A 25,933-nucleotide genomic window follows, 5' to 3' on the forward strand; every position below is an offset into this window, starting at 1 on the left:
TATTCAGAAAAAAGGCCTTGAGCCGTAATTTTCTGAAGAATTGTAGAAGTTCCAACTGTATATCAAGAAGACATGTCTTTTCGGTAGGTACAAAGCTGAGACCTTTTGTCAATAGCGAAATCTCAGCCGAGGACAAAAGATGCTCGGACAAATTAAAGATTGCGATCAATTCATTGTTCATGTCCAGAGGGTCATTCATTGTGGGGGGCCCCATTGGTAAAACTTCTGGCGTGTTTGTCTTTCGCCTGCTTGGAAGTTCCAATGTTGTGGCTGTGCAGGGGGATGGGCGTTGGCATGTTGAGGGCGCGTTTTGCCCCTGCCTCTCCCCCTGCCACGATGGTCTAAAAAAGATGGTGGAGTATAAGGACTATTAGCAGGCCCTGATCTTGTACTTGTGTTAGTATCAGAGTCATCAGCAGAACTAGCTGAAGAGTTAGAAAAAGTCACTCCCACATTTCTTTTAAAGTGACCCCAAGTTGGATAGTTGTCCGAGTACTGTTGCTTTGGCTGAGAAAAAAATTCATCCTGTAAATATGGGTGAAAACGAATCTGGTCAAAATTTGCAATGTCTTTTTGAATCTTATTAGTTTTTTTGTTTCGTTCTATAGTTTCGAATTCTTCTATTGTCTTAGTTACTTTGTCAAGAGCTGCCTTAGCATCAGATACCACAATACCTTCTGCCTTAATGAGGCCCTATAATATAAAAGCGGGGCCATGATCATATCCTGAGAGGCCCCTGTGTAGTGTGCATTTCTTAACATGTGGTGTGTTGCTTAAAGTTTGGGGCATGTCGCTGGGCCTTTGAGCTGCTTCTGGTGCACTCTGGTCATTGCACTTCATCTATGTTGTGGCTTGGTTGCAGTCGGGGAAAGCAGCGCAGTAGGGTGGCAGTTAGCTCCTGCCGGCAGCTGCAGGAGTGGCAGTTTTCTTGGTGAAAGTCAGATGCATCCTGTGATTCACTGGACATGTTTGGCTGGTGACGGCAGGAGCCGGAGGTAAGTGGTTGGCTCTTGTCTGTGTGCACATGTCGTTTCTTATTGCACCACAGATGCTGTAGGGAATTGTATCACAGTATTGTGTTGTACGTGCAGGCCTCGGTGAGAAAGACACAACACAAAGTCTAGTTGTTACACTTTAGCACCCCCTCTAAAGAGGCAAGTACCCACAACATAGAGCAGCATTTCCACTGCACTATAGAAATATAATTCACAGTTGGAGCGCCGGAGAAGGTTTACTTTTATGTGATTTGGAAACATACCTCCTCCATTCAGGACGGCTCACTGCATGAATATTTGTGACTCTTGTAATGAGCTGTATCTACTACTTCCTCTTCCCTTCTTTGACTTCTACAGTGAGCACCTCCCCCTCCCCTAGTGTTGTTGAAGGCGCCATGCTGATGATAAGCGATTTATTGGTTGTGCCTCTTAGAAGAACTGACTTCGATGATGTGGCTGCTCGAGTGCTGGGAGCTGGGTTTTCATCCCGTTTCTCAATCTGGGTACTTTGAGTGGTTGTGGTTGGATGTCCCGGAGCCTTGCCTTCCGGCTGCTTAGCATCTTTCACTGTGTCATCCTTCTTCGCTTTCACTGTGTCATCCTTCTTCTCTTTCACTGAGTCATCCTTCCTTTTCACTGGGACATCCTTCTTCTCTTTCACTGAGTCATCCTTCCTTTTCACTGGGTCATCCTTCTTCTCTTTCACGGTGTCATCCTTCCTTTTCACTGTGTCATCCTTCTTCTCTTTCACTGAGTCATCCTTCTTCTCAGGTACTGATGGGTCGTCTTTCTTTACTGACTGCTCGGGAGCGTCTTTACTATTTACATTGTCTCCCTGGAAGAAATAATGGTATACTTATTAAATTTGGTAATTATTTTTAGTGATTTTACAAACTAAGGTGGTTGAACGCATGTGGTGGCATTCATTTTCAACGAGCATTGTACAACAAAGTTGCAGCAGAGATCAAGGCATGGTTAAGGATTTTAAACAGACAGCAATTATTTACACTTTTCACAGATGTAGAGAAACAAGTTTCTATTTGGGGGAATTGTAAAACCTTTCATTGAATGGGCCTATTTTGTAAAGTCTTACAATGATGTTAGTGTGCTTTGTAGGAAACTAACAGCAGAAAAACAGGCAACCCCAGCCTGCAGCTCGAGTCAATCTTTCTCCTGCTGCTGTTGATGGAGCAAGGTGGAGAAACAACATTTTGTGTACCCCTTGCAAAGTCACACTTCAATAACTGTAATTTGTATTAATGGAATGAAATGCATGATTAATCAACCTAGAGTAAAAGTGCACATACACAAATACACGTGGGAACTAACTTTGCTTATGTTGCAATTATAATTAACTAATAATGTGATTTTGTCATGTTCCAAACTAATGATCAGCTTTAAAGTAACGGAATGCAGCATAAATGTGCTTTTGTGGCAAAACGCGAGGATAAGTAAGTATATTGTGTTTGAGTGTGGCTATTTGCTAGGTAATTACTAATAGGGAAAACCTTAGTAAGGGGGGAGGTAAACAGAAGGGTTAAATCACTCAAAAAGTTTCTATGATAGTTCCCATTTTGACTCGTGAGGCCTAAAAGAAATGGAGTTACTCGATTATTGTGGCCACGAAAGAAGTAAGCATGCGCAAGTCTGAATGCGAGCTGCTTGTGCCTGGAGTGACTATGGTTTAAGGACATGTTAGCCTGGAAGTGCAGATGGCTGCCAAAATGATGAGCACAATAGTACAGAACGTGGTAATACATGCTAACGTTGCAAGTAGGACTTTGGCTAAACAATGGACCCATTAGAAAAATGTGGACGGAAGGAAAAAGTCATTTGTGATGATGAGATGATGCTCATCCACCCCAAAATTGTCCAATCAGAACTCGAATTTAGGCTGAAAGTTACACTTTTAGATAGATAGAGCTAGAGAAAAAGGTATAAAAAGTGCTAGTTTTAAAGAAGAAAAAACTTATCTTCGATTTTCACCAGAGATGCTGCTGGAATGCTGATTTTCTTGATATGTAAGACTCTGCATAATTTTTATTTCTTTTCACAGGGAGTTGTACTTTAGCTGAGAGTCTAGTTAGGGATGTTAAGGAGAATAAAAGAATAAATGGTTATATGGGAACTATCTGTCTTTTGCTAATACTGGATATATATATAAACTAAATGAAAATGTCTATCTCTGAGTTTTCTTAAATAAATAAATCTAACTGTTCTGAATTTAATCTTTATTCTTATATGTCGTACTTGGAAATAACAAAATAAATAAAGCGAATAATCTAGACATGCTGAATCTGCTCTTAATAAAAATTAGATAAATGGAGAATTAAGCTGGTCTTGAGTTTTCCTACGCCTAATTTTTTTGCTAGCAGATCCATTGATCTCAATGGTGGTGTGTCTAAATAAAATGTTGTAGTTATTGAAAACCATGGTAAACGCATCTAAACTGCAGGTGTAAATAGTATAAATATTACATTTTAGTTTTAGATACTCCACTATGATACAGCAGCTTTTCCTTCGAATTTCACCGATCCATGAAGTAGAATATAAGTATTTATGAGTGATTTGCAGTGTTATGGGCCCCACTGATGAGAATATGTTGGTAGTTTGTACTTCAGGGAAAGGTGACATGGATTAGGAAATTATTTCCGGAGAAGTGCTGGATCAGTAGCAGAGCATTGGTTGCCATAGAATTAGCTAGGATTAAGTATAAAGTGTCATATAAGAGTTTTGATGTACAGGATTATGACTAGCATCTGTTGAGTTAGTATTGCGTTATATGTAGTCCTGAAAAGGCTTCCGAGTATTGCGTGAAGCTGGTGCCTCTGTCTGCAGGCAGAGGAAGTGTGGCAAGTGAAGTCACACATCGCATAGTCTGTTTTAAAGAAGTAGTATTGTCATATACTGCGGTGGTATCGTCGTATATCACTGTTTAGGGACACTACGTGTGAAAGGATAAATGCATTGCGAGAACAGTCTATAAAATCTTGGCTTTTAAGTACAGGGATCATTATGTATCCTGATTTAAAACTTATCGCTGGGAGAGTAGTAGAGCTTAACCCAAGCTTGTGAGAAGGTTAAAGGCAGAGGTAAGCGCTGCTTTATCAGCAAGTGTAAAATTCTGTGGTTGCGAAGAGGTAAGCGGTCTACCGAAAATACAGAATTCTTGTATAATTGAGAAAATCTATCACTTTGTTTAGCGAAACAGACAAATGGAGTTGTTTTGTGTAAGTTACTAACCGGTTTGGTCAAATATCTTGTAAATATGGCTTCTCGAGAAATTCTGTAAAGGAGGGGTCAGTCGGCGCTGTAGAAGCCGGAGCGCTGGCGACGTCAAAAGTGTTGCGCTAGGATTGGTCCTCGTGACCAAGACAGAGTAGGAGCTGATAGGTTCATCATGAAGAGCAGCGATACTATTGGTTAAACACTTGTTTTAATTGGTGTGTTAGTGTAACCGCGCTGTAATAGGTTGGTGTTACGGAACAGCAACAGGGAAGTGCACGATCTTTTGAAAGACAGCAAATTTACAGAAAAATTGATTATTATTACGAAGAAGAAAGAAAGAAACCTTCGTGGTTTAAGAAATTGAAAAGTGTGTTTGTAAAGGATAAGGAAATTAGCACAAGAGAGGGAAAATTACTTTCTCCACCAAAAACGCCTGCTTCCTATATGTTGTCAAAATATGGTTACCATACGTGTGTTTGGTTAGAGAATTGGGTAAGATATACTAGAAATGATAGTGTATTAGCTTTTCCGGAAGGAGGATCTCTTGATGTGGCAGTTTTGACAAATTTGAGAGAAAAGATTAATCTTGACCCAAGACCTAGACTGACTCAATTTGAAGCTCTAGCTGAATGGGAAGATGAGATGCATGAATCAGAAAGCGAAAGGTACTAGGACATATCAAACCCAGAGGCAGATTTAGAAATCTATGGGGAGAGGCACTGGAGAGTAGAATGCGTAGATGGAGAAATGCTAATATGTGTGATGGCATGTATCCAGTCAGATTAGTGGATGAACATGAAGGACGGAAAGGCACAGAGAAGAGAAAGCTATGGTGAAAGTGAATCAGAGGATGCTGTGTTAGAGGACATATTAAATAGAAGACCACCACCGTATTAACCAGGTTCTTTATGGACTACACCTAATGCTCCAATGACAGATGAAAGAATCAATGAAACTCCACAACAATTTTCTAATCTTAAAGATATACCCTAAAGAATAGAAGTGAGATATAATCCAAGTACCTCAATAACAGAACCAAGATTTACCGGTACCCACAAGCAAAATATGAACAAGAAAATGTAAATAGGGTAGAAAAATGAGTTGAGGAACAAGTCAGTACTGCTGAATACATAAGATCTACAAATGCCTTGACAGAACAGATACAGGAACTTACAAAAACATGGAAGCAGTAACATTTCCAGTAATGATAGGACCTGTAATTCCAGTATTTGAGAATCAAAGAATAAAAAAACCAAGTTTGACAATTCCTTTACAACAGAGTTTACCAAAATTAAAAGGAAATATTTATCCTGATTTGTCAGAAATTAGACGAACCAATAATGTAAATCCGCCTCAATTAACTTTGAAAAAAAAATCTTTTTATTAATATAAAAACAAAGATAATAAAGGTGTATCGGGTGCAGTACATTCAATCACGAACATTGAATCAAACAATTCAAAGATCAGAATATATGCAGGACAACAAGCGGGATGCCAAGACCCAAACGCCTATAATCAATTGACACTACACAATAGATACAATTCACGATATGCCCTAAGAGCGTAGCTCTCAGGCCCCGCCCAGCCATAAAGTCAGGATAATGAAGCTTGTATTGTCACCCGATACTGAAACATAAGCAGGATAAACTTAGGATATCTATGCATAAAATAAACAATGTAAATGTACATGTATTTATATAGCGCAATCACCGACCCGGTATCTAAGCGCTTGCTTAGGGAACCCGTCCTGGTATTCCCCTGTGAGATAACCCCGGCAGGGTATCCGCAAGGTGAAAGCCAGGCATCCTGCCGCGAGGGGCCGTTGTGGAGATTAAGCAAGCTATTGCCCAGAGTCGCAGAGTGTGAACCCATGAATCGAGTAGGCACCGGAGCGAGAATTGTCAAGTCCGTGGACATTTTAGGACTCAAGACCCCGCCGAGCTGGGAATTGAACCCTGGTCGCTGGCTGACCTCTGCTTCCAGGTCTGCCTCCTCTAACCAGTGAGCCACACTTCTCCAGGATAGTAAAGCTTGTATTGCCCCCTGATACTAGAACATAATCAGGATACACTACGGATATCTACGCATGAAATAAACCAGAAAAATAAACAATGCAACACGCGCAACTCCCCTCCCCCCACCCTGCACCCCTGCATGTAGCTTGCGCTCGACCCCAACTAGCAGTGTGCCTGTCGCCCCATCTAATCTACAATAACTAAAAATAGTAAGTGGAGGAGGACCTTCGTTCAGGCCCCCGGCCCCCCCCACCAGATCTGAGCCTCCCCTTAGTTTACGGATTCACTTAGCAAAATATTAAACATACTAAAATAAGGGGAATCATTGTTCGCCTGCCTCGCCTCCCATTACTAATGATATAAAGTGAGTCCTGCACAGCCACCAATTCCACAAATGTCATCAAACGGTCAACCATTCTCAACCTTGGCCCATGGATACTTCCCAGCCGAACTGCCGCCACCTCAGGAGAGTCAAAAACCAAAAGTTTTCGTCAAGTTGCACACGGAGGCGAGCTGGAAATAACAGAGCCTATTTAATCCCATTGTCACTGGGTTCCCTCGTCACCGACAAGAACCCCTGGCGTTGTTTCGGATCCAATTGAATAAAATCCACACTATCGAACCACAATTGAGTCCCAGCATGAGCGGATCAGTTCTTCCGTAATCAGAGCTGATGTTTGACACACTGACTCGTCCAGGACTCCCAGTGTTCGGATATTAGCTAGCTTGTTGTCCAGAAGCTCCTGCACCTCCTGTTTCATGGGATTTACGCCATCTATTAGTTTGGCCGTTGTGGGTGCCATGGCTCTCGTTTTGTCATTCAATCGAACAAAGGCCGTTCTCATTAGCCCCAGTTCAAGCGTAACAGCGACCAGTTTATTATCCAGGGCTTGGGCTCTCCGGCCCAGGGAAGAATGAAGGCCACCGATAGCCGCCATGACAGTTCCAAGCGTCGGTTCAACCCTGGCCAGCGCCATCTCTTCTCCCTTGATAGCGACAATCTTCTCCTCCATCGGAGACCCCTTGAACAGGATATGTCGTCCCAATTTGTCCGTTTGGTCTTTTCCGGTCTCTCTGGAGGAGCGGGTCCGAGTTGTACATAGGTCGGCTTTGGGCGCCATTTCGTTCACCTCGTTCCCAATCTGTACCCCATGTCTGCAGGTGAAGTCCCGCTCTGATGCAAAGTAACAGCCCGCGTATGAACCCATCGATTTGCTGGGACACAACAGGGTTGCCTCCAGGTTACGCCTGCATCCATCGGGCCGAGTTTCAGGCAACGTCCGGGCCGTTTACACTCCGGGCTCCGTCATTTAGGGCACTTCAACTACAGCTGCCGTATTATTATAGTGCTCAGCTTTTGCTGCTAATCAGATTGGATGCCCACCGTTAAAATCGAGTGAAACTCAACTTCCGTACCCGCTTACCGGTCCCTCCCAGACTCCCATGGCCGATGTTGTTCAACTAGTAGCCGGCTGCTACCTCACTCGAGGCCCCGGCTCCAAAGCTGGTGTAGGCCGCAATCTTAATGGCGACGTTTCTCTGTCATCAAAGCAGGTGGATCGCTCGAGATCACACTGTCAGGCATTTTTTCGACTCATCTATGCGGGGGCAGGGCGTAGGCGCAGGATAAATAGCAGGATCTTGTGGCAGGAGAAGGAGGTCAACGGAGCCGGGAGCCTAAGTGGCCATGTTGATCGCCAGCTTGGCTCCTCCCCCTGAATTAACTTTTAATCAGAGGTTTCCTTATAAATATACGACGGGAGCTGAATCTGACTCTGCTACTCCCGAAAAGAGCATTGAGAAAATAGATTTAACGCAGACACCTGTAGGACCATCAGAGAAGGAATTAAGTGATTGGATCAGAACTTTGAAATTAAAAGAACAGGAATCTAAAGTATTGGATGTGGCTAAATTAAAAGTGGATATGGAAGAATTAATTATTGGAAGAATTGGAACAGATAGATTAAAAAAGTACCAAGACGATGAACTTATGTTTATGTGTAAAAGTATAACATAGAAAGCGAAGTCAGTACATGATCAGTTGGAAGGTTTGGCAAATGAATTCAAGATAGAATTTGCAAAGAATAAATCATTACAGAAATCCTATAGAGTAGATTTTTCAGAAAAAGACATTGAAAACATGTCAAAAAAAATATTGTATACTTGTAAAGCGCACAGCTGCCCACACCGCGGGCGTCCCGGCGCTGTATACTGCTGGGGAACCCGTCCTGGCTTTCCCTGTGAGATGGTCCTTTCTGGGCACCCCCAAGGTGAGACCAGGCATCCCCGGCGTTGAAGGGGCCGTTGTGAAGATTAAGCAAGCTATTGCCCAGAGTTGCAGAGTGGAACCCAAGGTTAGAGTAGGCGCTGAGGTGAGAATTATCAGGCCCACAGACATTTTGACCCAAGACCCTGCCGCGTTGGGAATCGAACCCTGGTCCCGGGCCGATCTCAGCTTTCGGGTCTGCCGCCTCTAACCATTGAGCCACACTTCTCCACAACATGAACACTGCAGGAAGATTAACCCAAATAAAATAATTAATTGTTTTGTTACGAAGATGGGGAGATGTGAATAAATGGAGAGTGAAATGGGCAAAGAGAGAAGAGACTAATGACAAATCAACATTAGCGTTTCCGATCAGAGAAAAGGAGATAGTCGCAAATTAATTCCCTCTGAGAGATATACCAGGAGGAGGATATGTACATGTTCCATGGACTAGACAGGATATATTATCATTTACAAATGATTTTCCCCGATTGAGAGAAAAGCCAGTAGAATGGTATCGACAAGTAGATCGGTTTGTGAAAGTTTCAAAAGTATTATGGGTTGATTTGGATGGATTATTTGACATAGTTGTGCCAGCGGATTTGTGGACTGAGTGTAAAATCACTGTAAATTGGCCGAAAGAGGAATTTCCTCGAGACAAAGTAACAGGAGCTTCGTCACCTGAAGTGATGAGAAAATATGAACAAGTTATTGTATTTCAGAAGAATAAAATTCCATCAAAAGAAACAGATTGGGTAAAAATAGACAGAACTACACAGGAACCGTAGGAATCTGTACATTCATTTTATGAGAGGTTGTTACTAGTATTTAAACAATAGAGTGGATATGAAGAGTTGAATGAGAAAGACATGAGTCTTTTTATTTACAGATTTGTGTATGGATTGAGACCAGAAATTGGAGATATGATACGTCATAATATGATAGGTTGGCAATCAGGTACTGTAGATGAAGTTTTGAGAAAAGCAAAATATTGTAGTGATGAGATTGATGCTAAACAAAAGAATCTGAAGGAAAACGCCATGTGGGCACAAGTAAAGGTAGCAGAACACCAAGTGGCACAATTGGAAAATAAAATTAGTGATGCTAATCTAGGAAAATCGAAAGAAAATTTTCCGAAAATTAAATTAGTAGGAACTATAGAAGCGCTCAAGAAAAAGTTTCCTTGTCATAATTGTGGCAGGATAGGGCACTGGAAGAAAGAGTGTACGTATCCACTAAGAGTTAATCCAGAAAATGCATCATTGAATCCACAGGTGCAGAATGAGGTAAATCAACAGCAACCGCAAAAGCAGCAAATAGTTAATCAGGAAAGTCAGGTGCGGCAACCACCACTTCCACAGAGTGTAAATCAACAGAGATACAGTGCAGAGACAGGATTTAGCGGAGTCGAGCAGGTAAATAGATCACCTAGAGTGAATGTGAGTCCTCAGTATTGGTTGCAAGAAGAAGGTGGGAGTGAGTCGGATGAACGTTTCTGACGGTGCCTGAGAGAGGGAGAAGAGTGTGTGCTTGGAACCACTCTTGAGGTAGATCAGTCTGGTCCATTTGTAAGTGGAAAGGTGAATGATGTGGAAAAAACCTTCTTAGTGGACACTGGTGCTACCCGTTCTACTGTTAGATCAGTGGAAGTCCAAAATCTTCCTCCCTCAGGAGACTTCATCCAAGTTGTAGGTGTTGCTAATAGACAGATTAAAACTTCCTTGACACAACCAGTTGAAGTAGAAATTGGAAATTTCAAAGACATGCATCGATTTGTGGTGTGTGATAGTAGCCCTGTAAATTTGCTAGGACGAGATATTTTGTGCAAAATGAACTGTGCCATATACTGTTCACCAGACGGCATAGAATTACAAACCCCAGATGAAGATAGTCTATACAAAATGACCATGCTTATGATTGAGGCAGAACAAAACAAATTGTTTCCTGTGTTTGATCGAGAAAAGATACCAGATTAATTGAAAAAAGTAGTAACAGAAAAGATGTGGGATTTCACAGGTGAAGATATTGGACTAATGAAAGATGTAGATCCTGTAAAAGTTTCAATAAAAGAAGGTGCAAGTTACCCGAATATTCCTCATTACAAAATGACTGCAGAAATAATTGAAGGAATAACCCCAGTGATAAACAAAATGATTGAACAAGGCATACTGAGAGAGATAGAGAGTAGTCCTTGTAATTCACCGATAATAGGATTGAAAAAGCCAAACGGAACCTTGAGACTAGTACAGGATTTGAGAAAGGTTAATAAAATAGTCGTCCCATGTTATCCGATTGTACCAAATCCAGCAGTAATTTTATATCAAATTCCTCATGATGCGGAATAGTACACTGTGATTGATTTGTTTAATGCGCTCTTTACAGTTCCATTGCATCCAGAAAGCCAGCAAATTTTTGCGTTCAGATTCGGAGATCACATCTTGGCATGGTGCCGAATTCCTCAGGGGTATACTGAAAGTCCATCTATCTTTAACCAATTGTTAAAAAAGTCATTAGAAACTTTGAACATGCCTGGAGAATCTGTATTGGTTCAATATATCGATGATCTCCTTGTGGCATCGAAGACAAAAGATGCATGTGTAACAGATACCATTGCATTGTTGAATCATTTGGCCGAGAGGGACATAAGGTGTCTCTGTCAAAATTAAAATTTTGTCTAAAGGAAGTGCAGTATCTAGGTCATAAAATTGCCAAAGGAATTAGACAAGTCACTACAGAAAGAATAAAAATGATACAGGGAATGCAGCCACCAAAAACTAAAAGACAAGTGAGAATGTTCCTGGGAATGGTGGGTTATTGTAGACAATGGATTAGTGGATTTTCATTGATTGCAAAGCTGCTACAGAGATTAACAAGAGCAGATATCAGAGACCCCATGGTTCTGACTAAAACTGAAATGGAAGCATTTGAACAACTGAAAACGAGTTTATTTGAAGCACCAGCTTTAGCAATGCCTGACTATGAAAAAGAATTTGAACTATAGTGTAGTGAACGAGAAGGCTGTGCATTGTCAGTATTAATTCAAAGGCATGGAAAACTGAGGAAGCCTATTGCGTATTTGTCAGCTATTCTGGACCCTGTTGCAAAAGCTTCGCCAGGTTGTCTGAAAGCAGTAGCAGCTACAAGCGTTAGTCTGGAACAGAGTGAAGGGATAGTGATGGGATTTCCTGTAAGAGTGTATGTACCTCACTCTGTGGAGATTCTCCTCACTAGAACGAAAACACAGTACTTGACCAACAATAGGATGACTAAGTATGAAAAGATAATTCTGGGAGCAGAACATGTAACAATTTCCAAATGTGTAAATGTAAATCCTTCCACATTATTGCCTGACACAATGGAAACAGAAGTGAGAAATGAGGTTGATCACAAATGCTTAGACATTCTTGAATACTGTACCAAACCAAGAGCAGACATCAGAGATGAGCCATTGCCTGAATCTGACTATGTGATATTTGTAGATGGTTCGTGTCTGAGAACAGAGGAGGGTGCTCTGAGTGCAGCATACACAATCTGTACTGTGGCAGATGTACTGAAAGCTTCTTGTTTGAAAGGAATTCGTTCTGCTCAAATAGCAGAGTTGATTGCCTTGATTCGGGCATGTGAGTTGGGAAAATAAATCAAAGTGACCATAGTGACTGACAGTCAGTATGGCTTAGAAGTTGTCCATGACTACGGACAACTGTGGTCCCAAAGAGGTTATTTGACTTCTGCAGGATCTCCCATACGAAATGCATAATTTGTGCGAATGTTGCTTGATGCCATCCAACTACCAGACAAATTGGCTGTGGTAAAATGTGCAGCACACAAAAAAGGAAATGATTATATCACCCGAGGTGACAGGTATGTAGACTCAATTGCTAAATATTGTGCCAAAAATCTTGCATCAATCAATAGGGAAAGAGAGAGCGAGCATGTTTCAAGTCCTTTAATGCTACCAACTGTAGATGAAACTTGGCAGGAAGTGAGACAAATGCAGGAAGAAGCTGACGAGGAAGAGAAAAATGTGTGGTTAAAAGCAGGATGTAGACAAAGAGAGGAACATGAAATCTAGGTTTACAAAGATGAAAGACCAGTAATGCCGGATAGCATGATCTCAAATATGGCCCGAATGTACCATGGTCAAGCTCATATTGGGAGAGATGCTATGCTTCGTCTATTCAGACAGACGTGGTACAATCCCAAGTTCAGGATGATATCAGAGAGCCTGTGTCAGAGATGCCTAGTTTGTCAGCAGTTTAATCCAAACAGGAGAACTATTATGAGTTTGGGAACCATAGGACGGGAGGGAGGTCAAATTTACACGAATGCAGTTGGATTTCATTGACCTTCCGCCATGTAACAGACTCAGATTTGTTTTGGTGGATAATGTTTGTTCTCCCGATGGGTAGAAGCTTTCCCCACAAGAAGGAATGATGGGCTAACTGTTGCAAAATTGCTGCTAAGGGAAATAATACCAAGATTCGGTTTCCCAGTGACAATTGAAACTGATCGTGGGCCACATTTTCAAAATGAATCAATGCAAATGGTATGTGAAGCATGGACATTCATCAGAGACTGCATTGTGCTTACCGACCTGAGGCTTCGGGAGTGGTAGAGCAAGTTAATGGAACAATTAAAAACAGGATTGCAAAAATGTGTTTAGCTACAGGACTAAAGTGGCCTGATGCCTTGCCACTTGTTTTGATGACCCTAAGAAGCATTCCAGACAGGAAAACTGGATTGAGTCCACTTGAGATCTTAATGGGAAGGGTGATGAGAGAAGCATATGTACCAGTTGATAAATTGTTGACAATAAATTATGACATCATATTGGATTACTGCAAAAACCTGTCTGACGTGGTAACTTCTGTGTTCCATTAGGTGGGAACTGAATCAAACACCAAAGAGAAAAGTCCAGCACATGATCAAGTCCCTGGAGACTGGGTGCGAATTAAGGTACATCGAAGAAGAAGCTGTCTGGTACCTCGTTGGCAGAGACCAAGACAAGTTGTTCTGATTAGCACTACTGCCATCAAATGTGCAGGAGTAAAGAGATGGGTACACGCAAGTCACACTATCCGTGTGCCTGAACCTGAAAACTTAAACGAAGAAGGTTAAAGCACAACTGATTCAGATTCTGAAGGTGAACCAGAGAGAAGTCCAGATACTGAAGATCAACAGGAACGTCGATATCTGGAAGTATCAGATACTAGCTCTGCATCTGAAGGAGAAGAAGAAAGTCTTGAAGTACCGAATTCTGAAGATCAACCTGAAGATCGAGAATTGGTAAAGACTGACACTGGTAAGGACACTGAGCAAAGTGAACATAAAACTGGTGACGAAGAAAACTCTGAAAAACAGTCTAGAAGCTCTGAAAGCAGGAACGAAAATCCTAACACTGGAAAGCGGAAACAGCTCACGAAGAAGATGAGATTCCAATTACCAACTATGGAGATGTTCCTAACCGAGTGAAAGAACTGTCTAAAGAGAAAACTGACTCTGGAAAAGAAGAAGATCATTATAAATGAAACTGTTGAAGACACTGAAAGTGAAACAGATGACAGTGGAGATGAAACTCCATTGAGAAAACGTCAGAGGAAAAGGGCTTGGAGAGTGGAGCATAACACCAAAGAGCATAAGACAAAAAGATTTTGTAAAGGAGATGAGTGGCCTCAAGGAAATGATGGACTGAGATTTAAACTGGTTAACAATGAAAGACAACACGAACAGGTCAATGAAATAACCAGTCGGAGAGAGACACTGGGAAAGAAAATAGAAGTTGTACAAAGGCCAAAAAGAGTAAGAAGACCAAATCAGAAGTACAAATCACCTGAGTGGACGTACATTGTGCTACCTCCAATTGAAGAAGTAAATAGTAGTCGAGAAGATTTGAGTTGCCCAAAGACAGATAGGAAAAGTGAGTAAAGAACTGAGCAACAAAGAAAAGTGGTAATTGATCAAAAGGACAAGGTAGAAAAGAAATCTGAGATTCAGAAGAAAGAAAATGAAAAAGGGCATCTTAAGTGGTAAGAAAAACTTGTAAGTGACACAAGGTCGAAGAAAATTTTGTTAGAAAACTAAAACTTGTAAGTGACATTAGGGCGAAGAAAATGTGTTAGAAGGGGAAGGGTTCATAGGTGACATAAGGTTGAAGAAAAATCTGCTAGCAAAACTAGCTGTGTAAAAATAAAAATAAATAAATAAAAAGAAAATGCCTACTGATAACCATAAAACAAAATGCTCTGTTTTTAGAAAATGGAAGGCGCCAACCCCCTCGGGGAATGGCGTCGTTAGTGGCAGCCAAAGGGCCGACCCGGAGTAGGATCGCTTCCGGGTTATGTGACCCGGAAGTGAGCGCGGCGCCAGGACCAATGGGAACAAGGGTCGAGGTACGCCCCGGAAGTGATAGTAGGGCACGAGGCTTAAAAGCTCGCGACCAGCCTAGAGGCCCCCTCTTTGTCCGCTGATCGCCCAGGAGTCGGACGTCTCCAAGAGAAGACATCGTGGGAACATCGCGTAGGAGTATACAGCGAGAGTTAATCCGACTCGTGGTGTAGGTTAGCGGGCCTTGCAGTGTGTGCTGGATTTCTTTACAACTTTCGTGTTTATTTCTCTTGATTTAAATATTAATCGCGGGGGGGATTGCCGTGGTAAATCCTCATGTCCAGGGGGAGGGCGAGCGCTGGCGCTCGATCATCCGATTCCCTGGGGTCCGGGCCCATCCGCGGCGCGGTGGGCCTAAAAAAGTCCTTTGGGGTTTCTCGACAAGTTTTAACGTTGTTTTCTTTAAGTGCAGGATGCCGTCGAAGAAGGTGCCGAAGGGTAAACAACCCGCAGCCAAGAATGAGGAATACCTTGCCTTTACGGAACTGCTGGAATTCACAAGGGAAAAAGGCATGGATTGGGTACTAAAGAATATGAGAGACGGGGCTAGAGCAGATGCGAACTCTCAGGAGGAGAGGGGGAGAGGCAAAAGAGCGAAGCATACCCCAGAAAAGCTTAGAAGCTCGGCAAGAGGCAAGCGGTCTAGGCCGACAGATTCACGACCAGTATCACCAGGTGGGGAGGAGGTGCCAGAGACAATTGATTCGAACTCAGGCCCAGATAATGACCCAGATGACACCGACGGGCAGTATGATGCATCTAGGCCCACGCAGATAGGAGGGTTCCCCGTCACTTCTGTGGGGGGGTCCGGTCCGCACGGTATGTTACCGCCAGTAGTGGCACAGCCGGGTAGCGGAGTGTCGCAAGTTTGGGTTCAGCCCGGGGGGGGGGTCGCTCAGTTACCAGGGATGCAATTATATGGGTCGCATGGTCAAGCGATAGGTAGCAGCCCTGTAAGCTCAATGTTTCCTGCCTACACGGCTCACGGGTCCCCCTTAGCGATGACTGCTTACTCCAACCTGGGGGGTCCAAGTCAGGGCTCAATGGCGAACGCCGTAGTTGATGTGGCGGGTCCCTCTAATGGCCAGATGCATGGGGGGTTGGGGGGGCAACCAGCTGGTTCCCCGTTACTAGCAATCAGCCCGTTAATGTTCGGTTCGTCCTCAATGACCTTATCGCCATCCGCGGGGATCACTTGGCATGTGCCAGCAGATATGAAGGACAGGATACTCAGAGGCGAATACGTAGAAGTGTTCGACCTTATCAATGCAGGGGTGGCGGCCGGAAAACCCAAGGGCGGGAAAGAGGGAGATTACAATCAGAAGAAATCGTGGGGGGAATGGTCCATGAAGAATTGGATCACGGGATTCGCAATATATGCCGCTGTTATGCTTGAGAAGTATCCGGTTTTAGGCCCACAAATGATGAGCTACATATCCCTGATACATGGAGCGGCAACAGAGTTTCCAGGCCAGGGGTGGCTGAAATACGATAAAATGTTCAGACAGATGAAGGCAGTTCACCCGGGTATAGCATGGGACCAGCGGGAGATTAATTTATGGCATACAGTCTTCTATTCCACCCCTTCAACGCCTACCCCGGTCCCCTCAACTCAGAGCCAGTCCTTTCGGACTGACAAAGGGGTTGGTGAGAAAAAACAGGCCTGCTGGCAGTTTAATAGAAATGAGTGTACCAGGGGGGTCTCGTGTAAATTCAAACACTGCTGTTCCTACTGCGGGGGTACCTCTCATCCCGAGGTTAGGTGTTTTAAGAAAACTGGTAACCCCAAAGAGCAGCCCAGCCACAGTGCCCCAAAAGGAAAGCCAACTAAGACTCCCGACAAAGCTTCCAACTCCAATTAAACGGCATGTCCTGACACACCTCCTCAGTAAGTACGATAATCTTGAGGAGGCTCAATTCCTACTGCATGGTTTTACAATTGGATTCCGTATCCCGTCTTCAGCCCCCCCTTCCAATGTCCCACCTCGTAATCAAAGCTCAGTGTTGCGAAATATGGAGGCAGCTCGAGAGAAGATCATGAAGGAGGTAGCATTGGGGCGGGTCGGGGGTCCTTTTACAGAACCACCTACCCATAATCTGGTTTGCTCCCCATTGGGTCTAGTTCCGAAAAAAGAGGAAGGTAAATTCCGTCTGATCCATAATCTTTCAAGTCCTCCAGGGCTTTCGGTCAATGACAAGTTAGACCCAGATCTGTGCTCGGTGAAGTATACCAAATTTGACACGGCTATTGAGAAATTGCAGGCGTTTGGGGAAGGAGCCTTAATGGCTAAAGCTGATATTGAATCAGCCTTTAGGTTACTGCCCGTCCACCCGGACGATACCAGGATTTGTGCATGCCCATGGGGTGTTCTATTGCCTGTGCAGTTTTCGAGACCTTCGCAAGGTTCCTGGAAAGGGCGGTCGAGCAGTTTCTGGCCTCGGACAGCTCGCATTCAGTAGTCCACTACCTGGACGATTTTCTGTTCATGGGTCCTGAGGGTTCTCAGTCGTGCAGGAAGGCCCTGCTGGGCTTCCAGCGCTTGGCTGAGGCGCTCGGAGTACCTTTGGCGGCGGAGAAAACCGAAGGCCCGACCACGTGTCTGACCTTCCTGGGCATAGAGATTGATACAACGGCAGGAGTGTGCAGGCTGCCAAAAGTCAAGGTCGATGCCTTTAGGGCCGCTATCGATAACTGCCTGGGGGCAAGGAAGGTAACCTTACATCAGCTACAAGTCCTCTTGGGTCAACTGAACTTTGCTCTGCGGGTCATTCCTATGGGCAGGGCCTTCTCCAGAAGTATAGCGAGGGCAATGTCTGGGCTGCGGGCCAAACACCACAGGGTGAGGCTTTCAGCCGAAGTTAGAGAGGATCTTCTGATTTGGAGAAGTTTTTTGAGGGATTTCAATGGCACGGTGTTGTGGCGAGCAGCCTGTTCTTCTAATACGGATCTTGAGCTTTTCACCGATGCTGCAGGTAGTATTGGCTTCGGAGCTATATTTGGTCAAAAATGGTGTATGCAGTGCTGGCCAGATGACTGGATCGAGCGAGGCCTGACTACTAACATTTCCTTTCTAGAACTTTTCCCCATAGTGGTAGCTTTGCACTTGTGGGGAGATCTGCTGGCAAACAGGAGTATAGTATTCTGGTCGGACAACATGTCTGTAGTCATGGTGATTAATAGCCAGAGGGCTACCTGTACTTGGGTACTCAGGTTATTGAAAGAACTGGTTTTTCAATGCCTGAGCCATAATGTCCAATTCACTGCTAAGCATGTTCCAGGTGTAGAAAACAAAGCGGCTGATGCATTGTCTCGTTTTAAGTTAACAGAATTCCGGGAGCATTGGCCCCAGCCGGAGACGTCAATGTCAGCCTTCCCAGCGGAGCTATGGAAGTTTGGTGCCCCACAGCCGCCGAGTTGATATCTGCATCCTTGGCCCCAAGGACGAAGAGTATGTATCAGAGATCATGGGATTCGTATATGGCATACCTGAGGGGTGTGGGGGTAGCGGACATCTTTGCCCCCCAGAGTGTATTAGGCTTCATTGTGCAGCAGAAAGAGCAAGAGAAGTCGGTAGCATTCATGAAAAGACAGTTGTCGGCGTTAGCATTTTATGCGGGTCTACGGGGGGTGTCTGATCCGACAAAAGATCAGAGAGTTAGAAGAGCAATGAGAGGTTGGGAGCGCCTGGCACCCGGGGAGAAAGATTCTGGGAGGCCGATAGACGTAGAAAATTGATTAAAATCTTAGAAGCTCTACCGTTCGTTTGTTTCTCCCAGTATGAGACGCAACTGTTCCGGGTGGCCTATACCCTAGCCTTTTGCGGGGCCCTGCGAATTTCAGAATTACTTCCGGCGTCCAAATCGGATAGGGAAGGGGGTCTGAGGTGCTCGGATATAATCGAATCAAAAGGTGTCCTGCGGCTTAGGGTGCGGAGATCGAAGACGGATCCACTGGGTAAAGGTACCTGGTTACAATTGGGTAGAGTAGAGGGTGAGGCCTTCTGTCCAGTCAACTTGCTGAGGCTATTCCTCCAAGCCAGGCCCCAGGGAGCGGACAATAGACTCTTGATTCATGAGAGTGGGTTGCCCCTTACCAGGTTCCAGTTCACTCGAGTAGTTAAAATGACCCTGGCACGGATCGGAGTTGATCCAGCCGATTTTACATCACATTCGTTTAGAATTGGAGCAGCGACAACGGCTGCTGGCTTAGGCCTACCCGAACAGGTAATCAAGAGGTTGGGTCGCTGGAAATCAGCTTGTTACGAACGTTATATTCGCCCGCAATTAGTCTAACATGTCTTTAGCCTTCGTCCACGTTGTTAGAATCGGCTGACTGTATCTCTTCACATTTACTCTTCATATTTATCTAGGTACCTCCCCTAAGAGAACCCAAATCTGTTGGTGTGGCCACTCCTTCATTCGCAGGGCCGGGGCTCACTTCGAAAAGACACTCAGGGACAGGGCGACCATGATGCGAGGTTGTGACCATCATTGGGTGGGGATAGGCGGGCAGCGCCTGGCGGACGTCCCGAGGGATGTGAAAACGGCCTTGGCCAGAGGCTTGCCTTTGCCAGACGTATTCGTGTTGCACTGCGGAGGCAACGATATGATTCCGGGCGGAAGGAGAGAAGTGAAGGAGTCCCTGTTCTCGACTCTAGCAGCAATCAAAAACATTTTCCCAGAAGCTATAGTACTATGGTCGGAAGTCATCCCTAGACTCGTGTGGGCTCAGGGCGCACCCATGAAAGCAATAAACAGATCCGTTAAAAGGCTGAACCAGTCAGTGGCGGAAATCCTGCAGAAATCTAGTATTAAAGCGATTCGTCACAAATTAATACAGGCAGACAGGCCGGAGCTATACGCGGAGGACGGAGTTCACCTGTCGGAGGCGGGTATGGAGATATTCATAGAAACAGTCCTAGGGGCCGTCTCCGAAGCTCTTGAGCGCAGGGGGGGGAGGTCGAGTCCGCCAGTAAGCTCCTCGTCCTGTGGCGGGGTTCCGGACAAGAATACCACGGGAACTTCTTGTCTAGAGACAGTTAACTCTGAACAGGTTTGCTAAATCATTATGGACTCTGGGCTGGCGGGAGAGTTGGGGCCGACCTGCTGGTGGCCTTGGCTTTTCAGCCCTACCCCGGAGGCCTATGGTTGCCCAAGTGGGCGCTTTCCTCACCTGCGGCTCTGTTGACCAGAAGGGGGTTAACGTTAAGGGAGCAGGTGATCTGGATTGTGGCCTGCTGGCGCAACCCTGAACTCAAATTAAAGGCCCATTGGGAATGGGCGGTGAATGTATATATTGTATATAAGTGCAAGTTTACTCTTAAATACTGTGTTGGAATATGTACGAATAAATAAAGAGATTGGTAGGTCAATGAGGTAATTGACCTGTGAACTTAATTTTAATAAACAAGCACACTGCAGAAAATCAAGTACGACTCCAGAGTTTGATGTGGGATTGGGTCCTTGTAAAGCATGCAGAGTGGTGGGGGGAGAATGCACTTTGTCTGCCATCTATGGAAGGCGCCAACCCCCTCGTGGAATGGCGTCGTTAGTGGCAGCCAAAGGGCCGACCCGGAGTAGGATCGCTTCCGGGTTATGTGACCCGGAAGTGAGCGCGGCGCCAGGACCAATGGGAACAAGGGTCGAGGTACGCCCCGGAAGTGATAGTAGGGCACGAGGCTTAAAAGCCCGCGACCAGCCTAGAGGCCCCCTCTTTGTCCGCTGATCGCCCAGGAGTCGGACGTCTCCAAGAGAAGACACCCACCCACCCATCCCTATTAATAAGGATTCAGTTAGGGCAGTAGCGGGGTTCCGGACAAGAATACCACGGGAACTTCTTGTCTAGAGACAGTTAACTCTGAACAGGTTTGCTAAATCATTATGGACTCTGGGCTGGCGGGAGAGTTGGGGCCGACCTGCTGGTGGCCTTGGCTTTTCAGCCCTACCCCGGAGGCCTATGGTTGCCCAAGTGGGCGCTTTCCTCACCTGCGGCTCTGTTGACCAGAAGGGGGTTAACGTTAAGGGAGCAGGTGATCTGGATTGTGGCCTGCTGGCGCAACCCTGAACTCAAATTAAAGGCCCATTGGGAATGGGCGGTGAATGTATATATTATATATAAGTGCAAGTTTACTCTTAAATACTGTGTTGGAATATGTACGAATAAATAAAGAGATTGGTAGGTCAATGAGGTAATTGACCTGTGAACTTAATTTTAATAAACAAGCACACTGCAGAAAATCAAGTACGACTCCAGAGTTTGATGTGGGATTGGGTCCTTGTAAAGCATGCAGTGTGGTGGGGGGAGAATGCACTTTGTCTGCCATCTATGGTGTAGGATGTGTTTAATATGTACTGGATTAATAATATTGATATGGATAATTTTAGCTAATATCATTCCTTTCCGAGATAACCTAGTGAAGTTGAAAGACAATGTGAGCTCAAGTGAGCAGGATGTGGAATCAAAACATAATAAGTAGCATGTATATAGGCCAGAGTTGCATCAAGATAGTTCTATAAGTGATTTACTAAAAACACACTTTCATGATTGTTATCTGAGTATGTTAGAACAATGGATGCTAGTGATTGTTACGTTTGTGTAAAATTACCTGAACCTGTTTCTGAGGGGGTGACCTATCATCATCTTCCGCTTACCTATGGAGTCACATGTAGTGTGATTGCAAGCTTGTTCTATCAAACAGGCAAGTTAGAGTACCATTATTCTAATTCGGATGAAGTGTTTGCAAAGTTGAAAATAGATAATGCACTGAATAAGAAAAAGCCTGCTACAGTCATGGGAGAATATTTTTTAGAACTAGATCAGTTAAGTCACGATTATGCTTTTAAAAACACTTTAACATGTAAAATGAGAGTAGAAGAGAAGGCATTCCTAGATATGGTTGAAGAAAGGAGAATTGCCTATAAACGTAAAGAAAAGGTAAAGCATGAGAAATCAAAATATTGGACATTTAATGATGAAAATATTGATGAAAGGAATATGAATGTAGCAATAAATATAGACACTCCATTGATAGGGAAATTCTGTATTAGGAGAGACAACACCATGTTTGATCATTATTTTGTGGGAGCAAGTCAATGTAAAGATACTTATCGAATCAAGGGGGTTGGGGATTTAAAGAAGGAGATGATCCTGTTTTTCCAGGTGTTTATTTCATTTGTGGAAACAAAGCTTATTATAGAATGCCTGACCACTGGTACGGGACATGCTATGTGGCTTTGGTCTTTCCTAAAGTTTTCCATGTAGATAGAGGTACTAATGGAATTCATGAGATAGGTAAAACTTTAAGTCATAGAAAAAGTGTTATAGAAATAATAGGTGATGTTTTTGGCGCACTGATACCAGCAGTGGGAATATCTTTCAATGCAAATCAAATCTGAAGATTGTCAACGATAGTAGATCGTTTGTCAAGACCCAGCAGGGGAATTTCTAATGGTAAACACTGAAATGATTGCTATGAGAACTATGGTAATGCAAAATAGTCTTGCACTTGACAATATATTGGCAAAAGAAGGAGGAGTTTGTGGAATTTTGAAGGTACAGCATTGCTGTACATACATTCCAGATAAAAGTAAAAACATTGAGAAATACATTACAAATATTACGGAATTGCATAGAGAAATTGAACCACTGGAGGTTGATGGTATTCTTAAATGACTTGGTAGAAGTTTACAGCAGTTAAGCATTGGTTTCAAGATATAGTATTAGTCATTTTAATGATAAGGTTATGCTGCATATACAGAAAAAGAAGGAATGTTAGAAAATCATTAAAGAAAATGATCCAAGAAAGACGAGAAAGAGAAAGAGAAAAAGGTGATATAGAAATGGAAGAGTTTCAAGAAAAGATTTTTAAGGAGACAAGAAAAAAGGATACTAAAGTATAAATATACTAATCTGAAGAATTTGAAACATGTTCTGAAATAAAAAATTTGCAAAATTTTGGGAGGTATTTGGTGATAAATTACCAAAGAGGGAAGTTGATGAAGCAAGGTGTCGAAACAAAATTTTGTGTACCCCTTGCAAAGTCACACTTCAATAACTAAAATTTGTACTAATGGAATGAAATGCATGATTAATCAACCTAAAGTAAAAAGTGCACCTACACAAATGCACGTGGGAACTAACTTTGCTTATGTTGCAAATATAATTAACTAATTATGTAATTTTGTCATGTTCCAAACTAATGAGCAGCTTTAAAGTAACGGAATGCAGCATAAATGTGCTTTTGTTTACATGTTGTTGTGGCAAAACGCGAGGATAAGTAAGTATATCGTGTTTGAGTGTGGCTATTTGCTAGGTAATTACTAATAGGGAAAACCTTAGTAAGGGGGAGGTAAACAGAAGGGTTAAATCACTCAAAATTAACGTTCATTTGTGTTTGTTTCTATGTTAGTTCCCATTTTGACTCGTGAGGCCTAAAAGAAAATGGAGTCACTCGATTATTGTGGCCACAAAAGAAGTAAGCATGCGCAAGTCTGAATGCGAGCTGCTTGTGCCTGGAGTGACTACGGTTCAAGGACATGTTAGCCTGGAAGTGCAGATGGCTGCGAAAATGATGAGCACAATGGTACATAACGTGGGAATACATGCTAAAGTTGCAAGTAGGGAACAGGACTAGACCAGACTTTGGCTAAACAATGGACCCATTAGAAAATTGCGGATGGAAGAAAAACGTAATTTGTGATAACGAGATAATGCTCATTCACCCCAAAATTGTCCAATCAGAACTCAAATTTGGGCTGAAAGTTACACTTTTAGATAGATAGAGCTAGAGAAAAAGGTATAAGGTATAAAAAGTGCTGATTTTAAAGAAGAAAAAACTTCTCTTCGATTTCCACCAGAGATGCTGCTGGAATGCTGATTTTCCTGATATGTAAGACTCTGCATACTTTTTTATTTCTTTTCACAGGGAGATGTACTTTAGCTGAGAGTCTAGTTAGGGATGTTAAGGATTATAAAAGAATAAATGATTATATGGGAACTATGTGATACTGGATATATATAAACTAAATGAAAATGTCTATCTCCGAGTTTTCTTAAATAAATGAATCTAACTGTCCTGAATTTAATCTTTATTCTTATATGTCGTACTTGGAAATAACGAAATAAATAAAGTGAATAATCTAGACATGATGAATTTGCTCTTAATAAAAATTAGATAAATGGAGAACTAAGCTGGTCTTGAGTTTTCCTACGCCTAATTTTTTACTAGCAGATCCATTGATCTCAATGGTGGTGTGTCTAAATAAAATGTTGTAGTTATTGAAAACCATGGTAAACGCATCTAAACTGCAGGTGTAAATAGTATAAATATTCAATTTTAGTTTTAGATCCTCCACTATGATCCAGCAGCTTTTCCTTCGAATTTCACAGATCCATGAAGTAGAATATGAGTGTTTATGAGTGATTTGCAGTGTTATGGGCCCCACTGATGAGAATATGTTGGTAGTTTGTTCTTCAGGGAAAGGTGACATGGATTAGGAAATTATTTCCGGAGAAGTGCTGGATCACTGTCAGGAGAAGTTGAGTGATGGATTGCCAGTGCGTGGGGCTGGCTGCTTTGTGAAGTCCTCTACAGATACAATTTTGTTTGAACAGCCACCAAATCCACAATGTTACTGGGATCTCTCGCATTTCTCGAGGGAGCAGGATGCTGTTTCTCAGTTCCTGTTGTACTCATGTGCCCCTCTCTGCTTCTGCCTCTGACTCACTGCTGGCTCACGGATGTCTCGATGATGCCTCGCCGATGCCCTCCCTGGTGCCGCTCAGAGTGCATTCCACAGGTGACAGCTTCCTCGGGTCTGCAGCCCCGCAGTCCGCTGTGATTTTTCTTAATCCAGCATTCCTCCATGAAGGCTCCGTGTTCCGTGATGTTTTCCTCCGTCAGGATGGTGTGGAAGAGTGCAGAGCATGGAGGTGAGTGATCGTGACCTCTCCCTCAGCCACCATCTTGCCTCTCCAAAAATCGGACTGGAATCTAGAGGATGCTAAAGTGGTTCTTGTATTTAACTGGCCTCTGCTGGTCGTTATCTCTCAAGAAAGTTAAATAGAGGCAGTTGGCAGAAAAATAGAAAATGATAGTCCCTCAGCAGAAAGTAATTTTGGTATTTTACTGACCTATGCTGGTCGTTTTCTATCAAGACAGTTAAATAGAGGCATTTGAACAGAAAAAAAAGTCCCTAAGAGGAAGAAGACAAATCCTAGGGCTGATCTCCAGAGCTCACAAAGTACTTACACTTATAAGTATATACTGAAGTAAGTATATACTTAAGTTTATACAAGAGGTCTCGAATACTCAACCTAATAAACGAGGCTCTTCTGTTGAATGTTGCACATATCGTCGAGCACTTCCTCTGGTCTCATAGATCGTTGAGTTAAGCGGGGAAACACGTATGGCAGCATATATAAAACATACAGCGAAGGGTGGGAGGTGGGATAAGCAACCACTCTTTATGAGCTGTAGATCATATGCGTTAGCATAGATCGCCATAAGGTGTTGGGCTTTTTTTTTCTTCGAAGAAATGTTTGTAGTCACGAGGTAGGTGACTCCTCCTTACAGTGATAGTGCGCATGGGCATCGACTCCATCCCTAGATAATTTTTTTCCGCCTTCGGGTTAGGATGTGCATTGCTGCACTCCGGTTCGGTATCATCTTCAAACACTTTCGACACGCAATTCTTACCACTCAACAGTATAGTTTGATTGCGGTTTCCCTTATGACGCGCATCATAAAATCCAACAACTTTGATCTGGAACTTCAACGTGGGCCGTGAGGCCTACACGCGCTGAACATGCCAGCCGTTCATGGAACGGACTCCATTTAAGAAATGTCCCAGGTGTGGTGCTAAGTTCCCACACACAGACCTGCACGAGGTCTGTAACCTCTGCCTACCTCCGGAGCACGAAGAAATCAACTGCGAGGCCTGTTGATCTTCCGATCGAAAAAGACCATTCGTGACCATAGGGCTCGACGCCACGAGATGCGACGCGGCACTAGCCCGGTGCCGGACATCTCCGGAGAAGAGTCTGA

The 25,933-nt window shown here is 43.5% G+C and overlaps 1 protein-coding gene across 1 annotated transcript in view; it reads right to left on the reverse strand.

Moving 5' to 3' along the window:
* Positions 1 to 1,320: 1,320 nt before the first annotated feature.
* The window catches only part of CNGB3 (cyclic nucleotide gated channel subunit beta 3), a 673,231-nt gene continuing 648,618 nt past the window's right edge, over positions 1,321 to 25,933 (reverse strand). Inside the window, exon 16 of the mRNA XM_086918038.1 lies at positions 1,321 to 1,830. Coding sequence (XP_086774164.1) covers positions 1,321 to 1,830 — 510 coding nt within the window. The remainder of the gene's footprint in view (positions 1,831 to 25,933) is intronic.

The sequence above is a fragment of the Lissotriton vulgaris genome, chromosome 4_1 (assembly GCF_964263255.1).
Source record: "Lissotriton vulgaris chromosome 4_1, aLisVul1.2, whole genome shotgun sequence".
Taxonomy (NCBI): Eukaryota; Metazoa; Chordata; class Amphibia; order Caudata; family Salamandridae; genus Lissotriton; species Lissotriton vulgaris.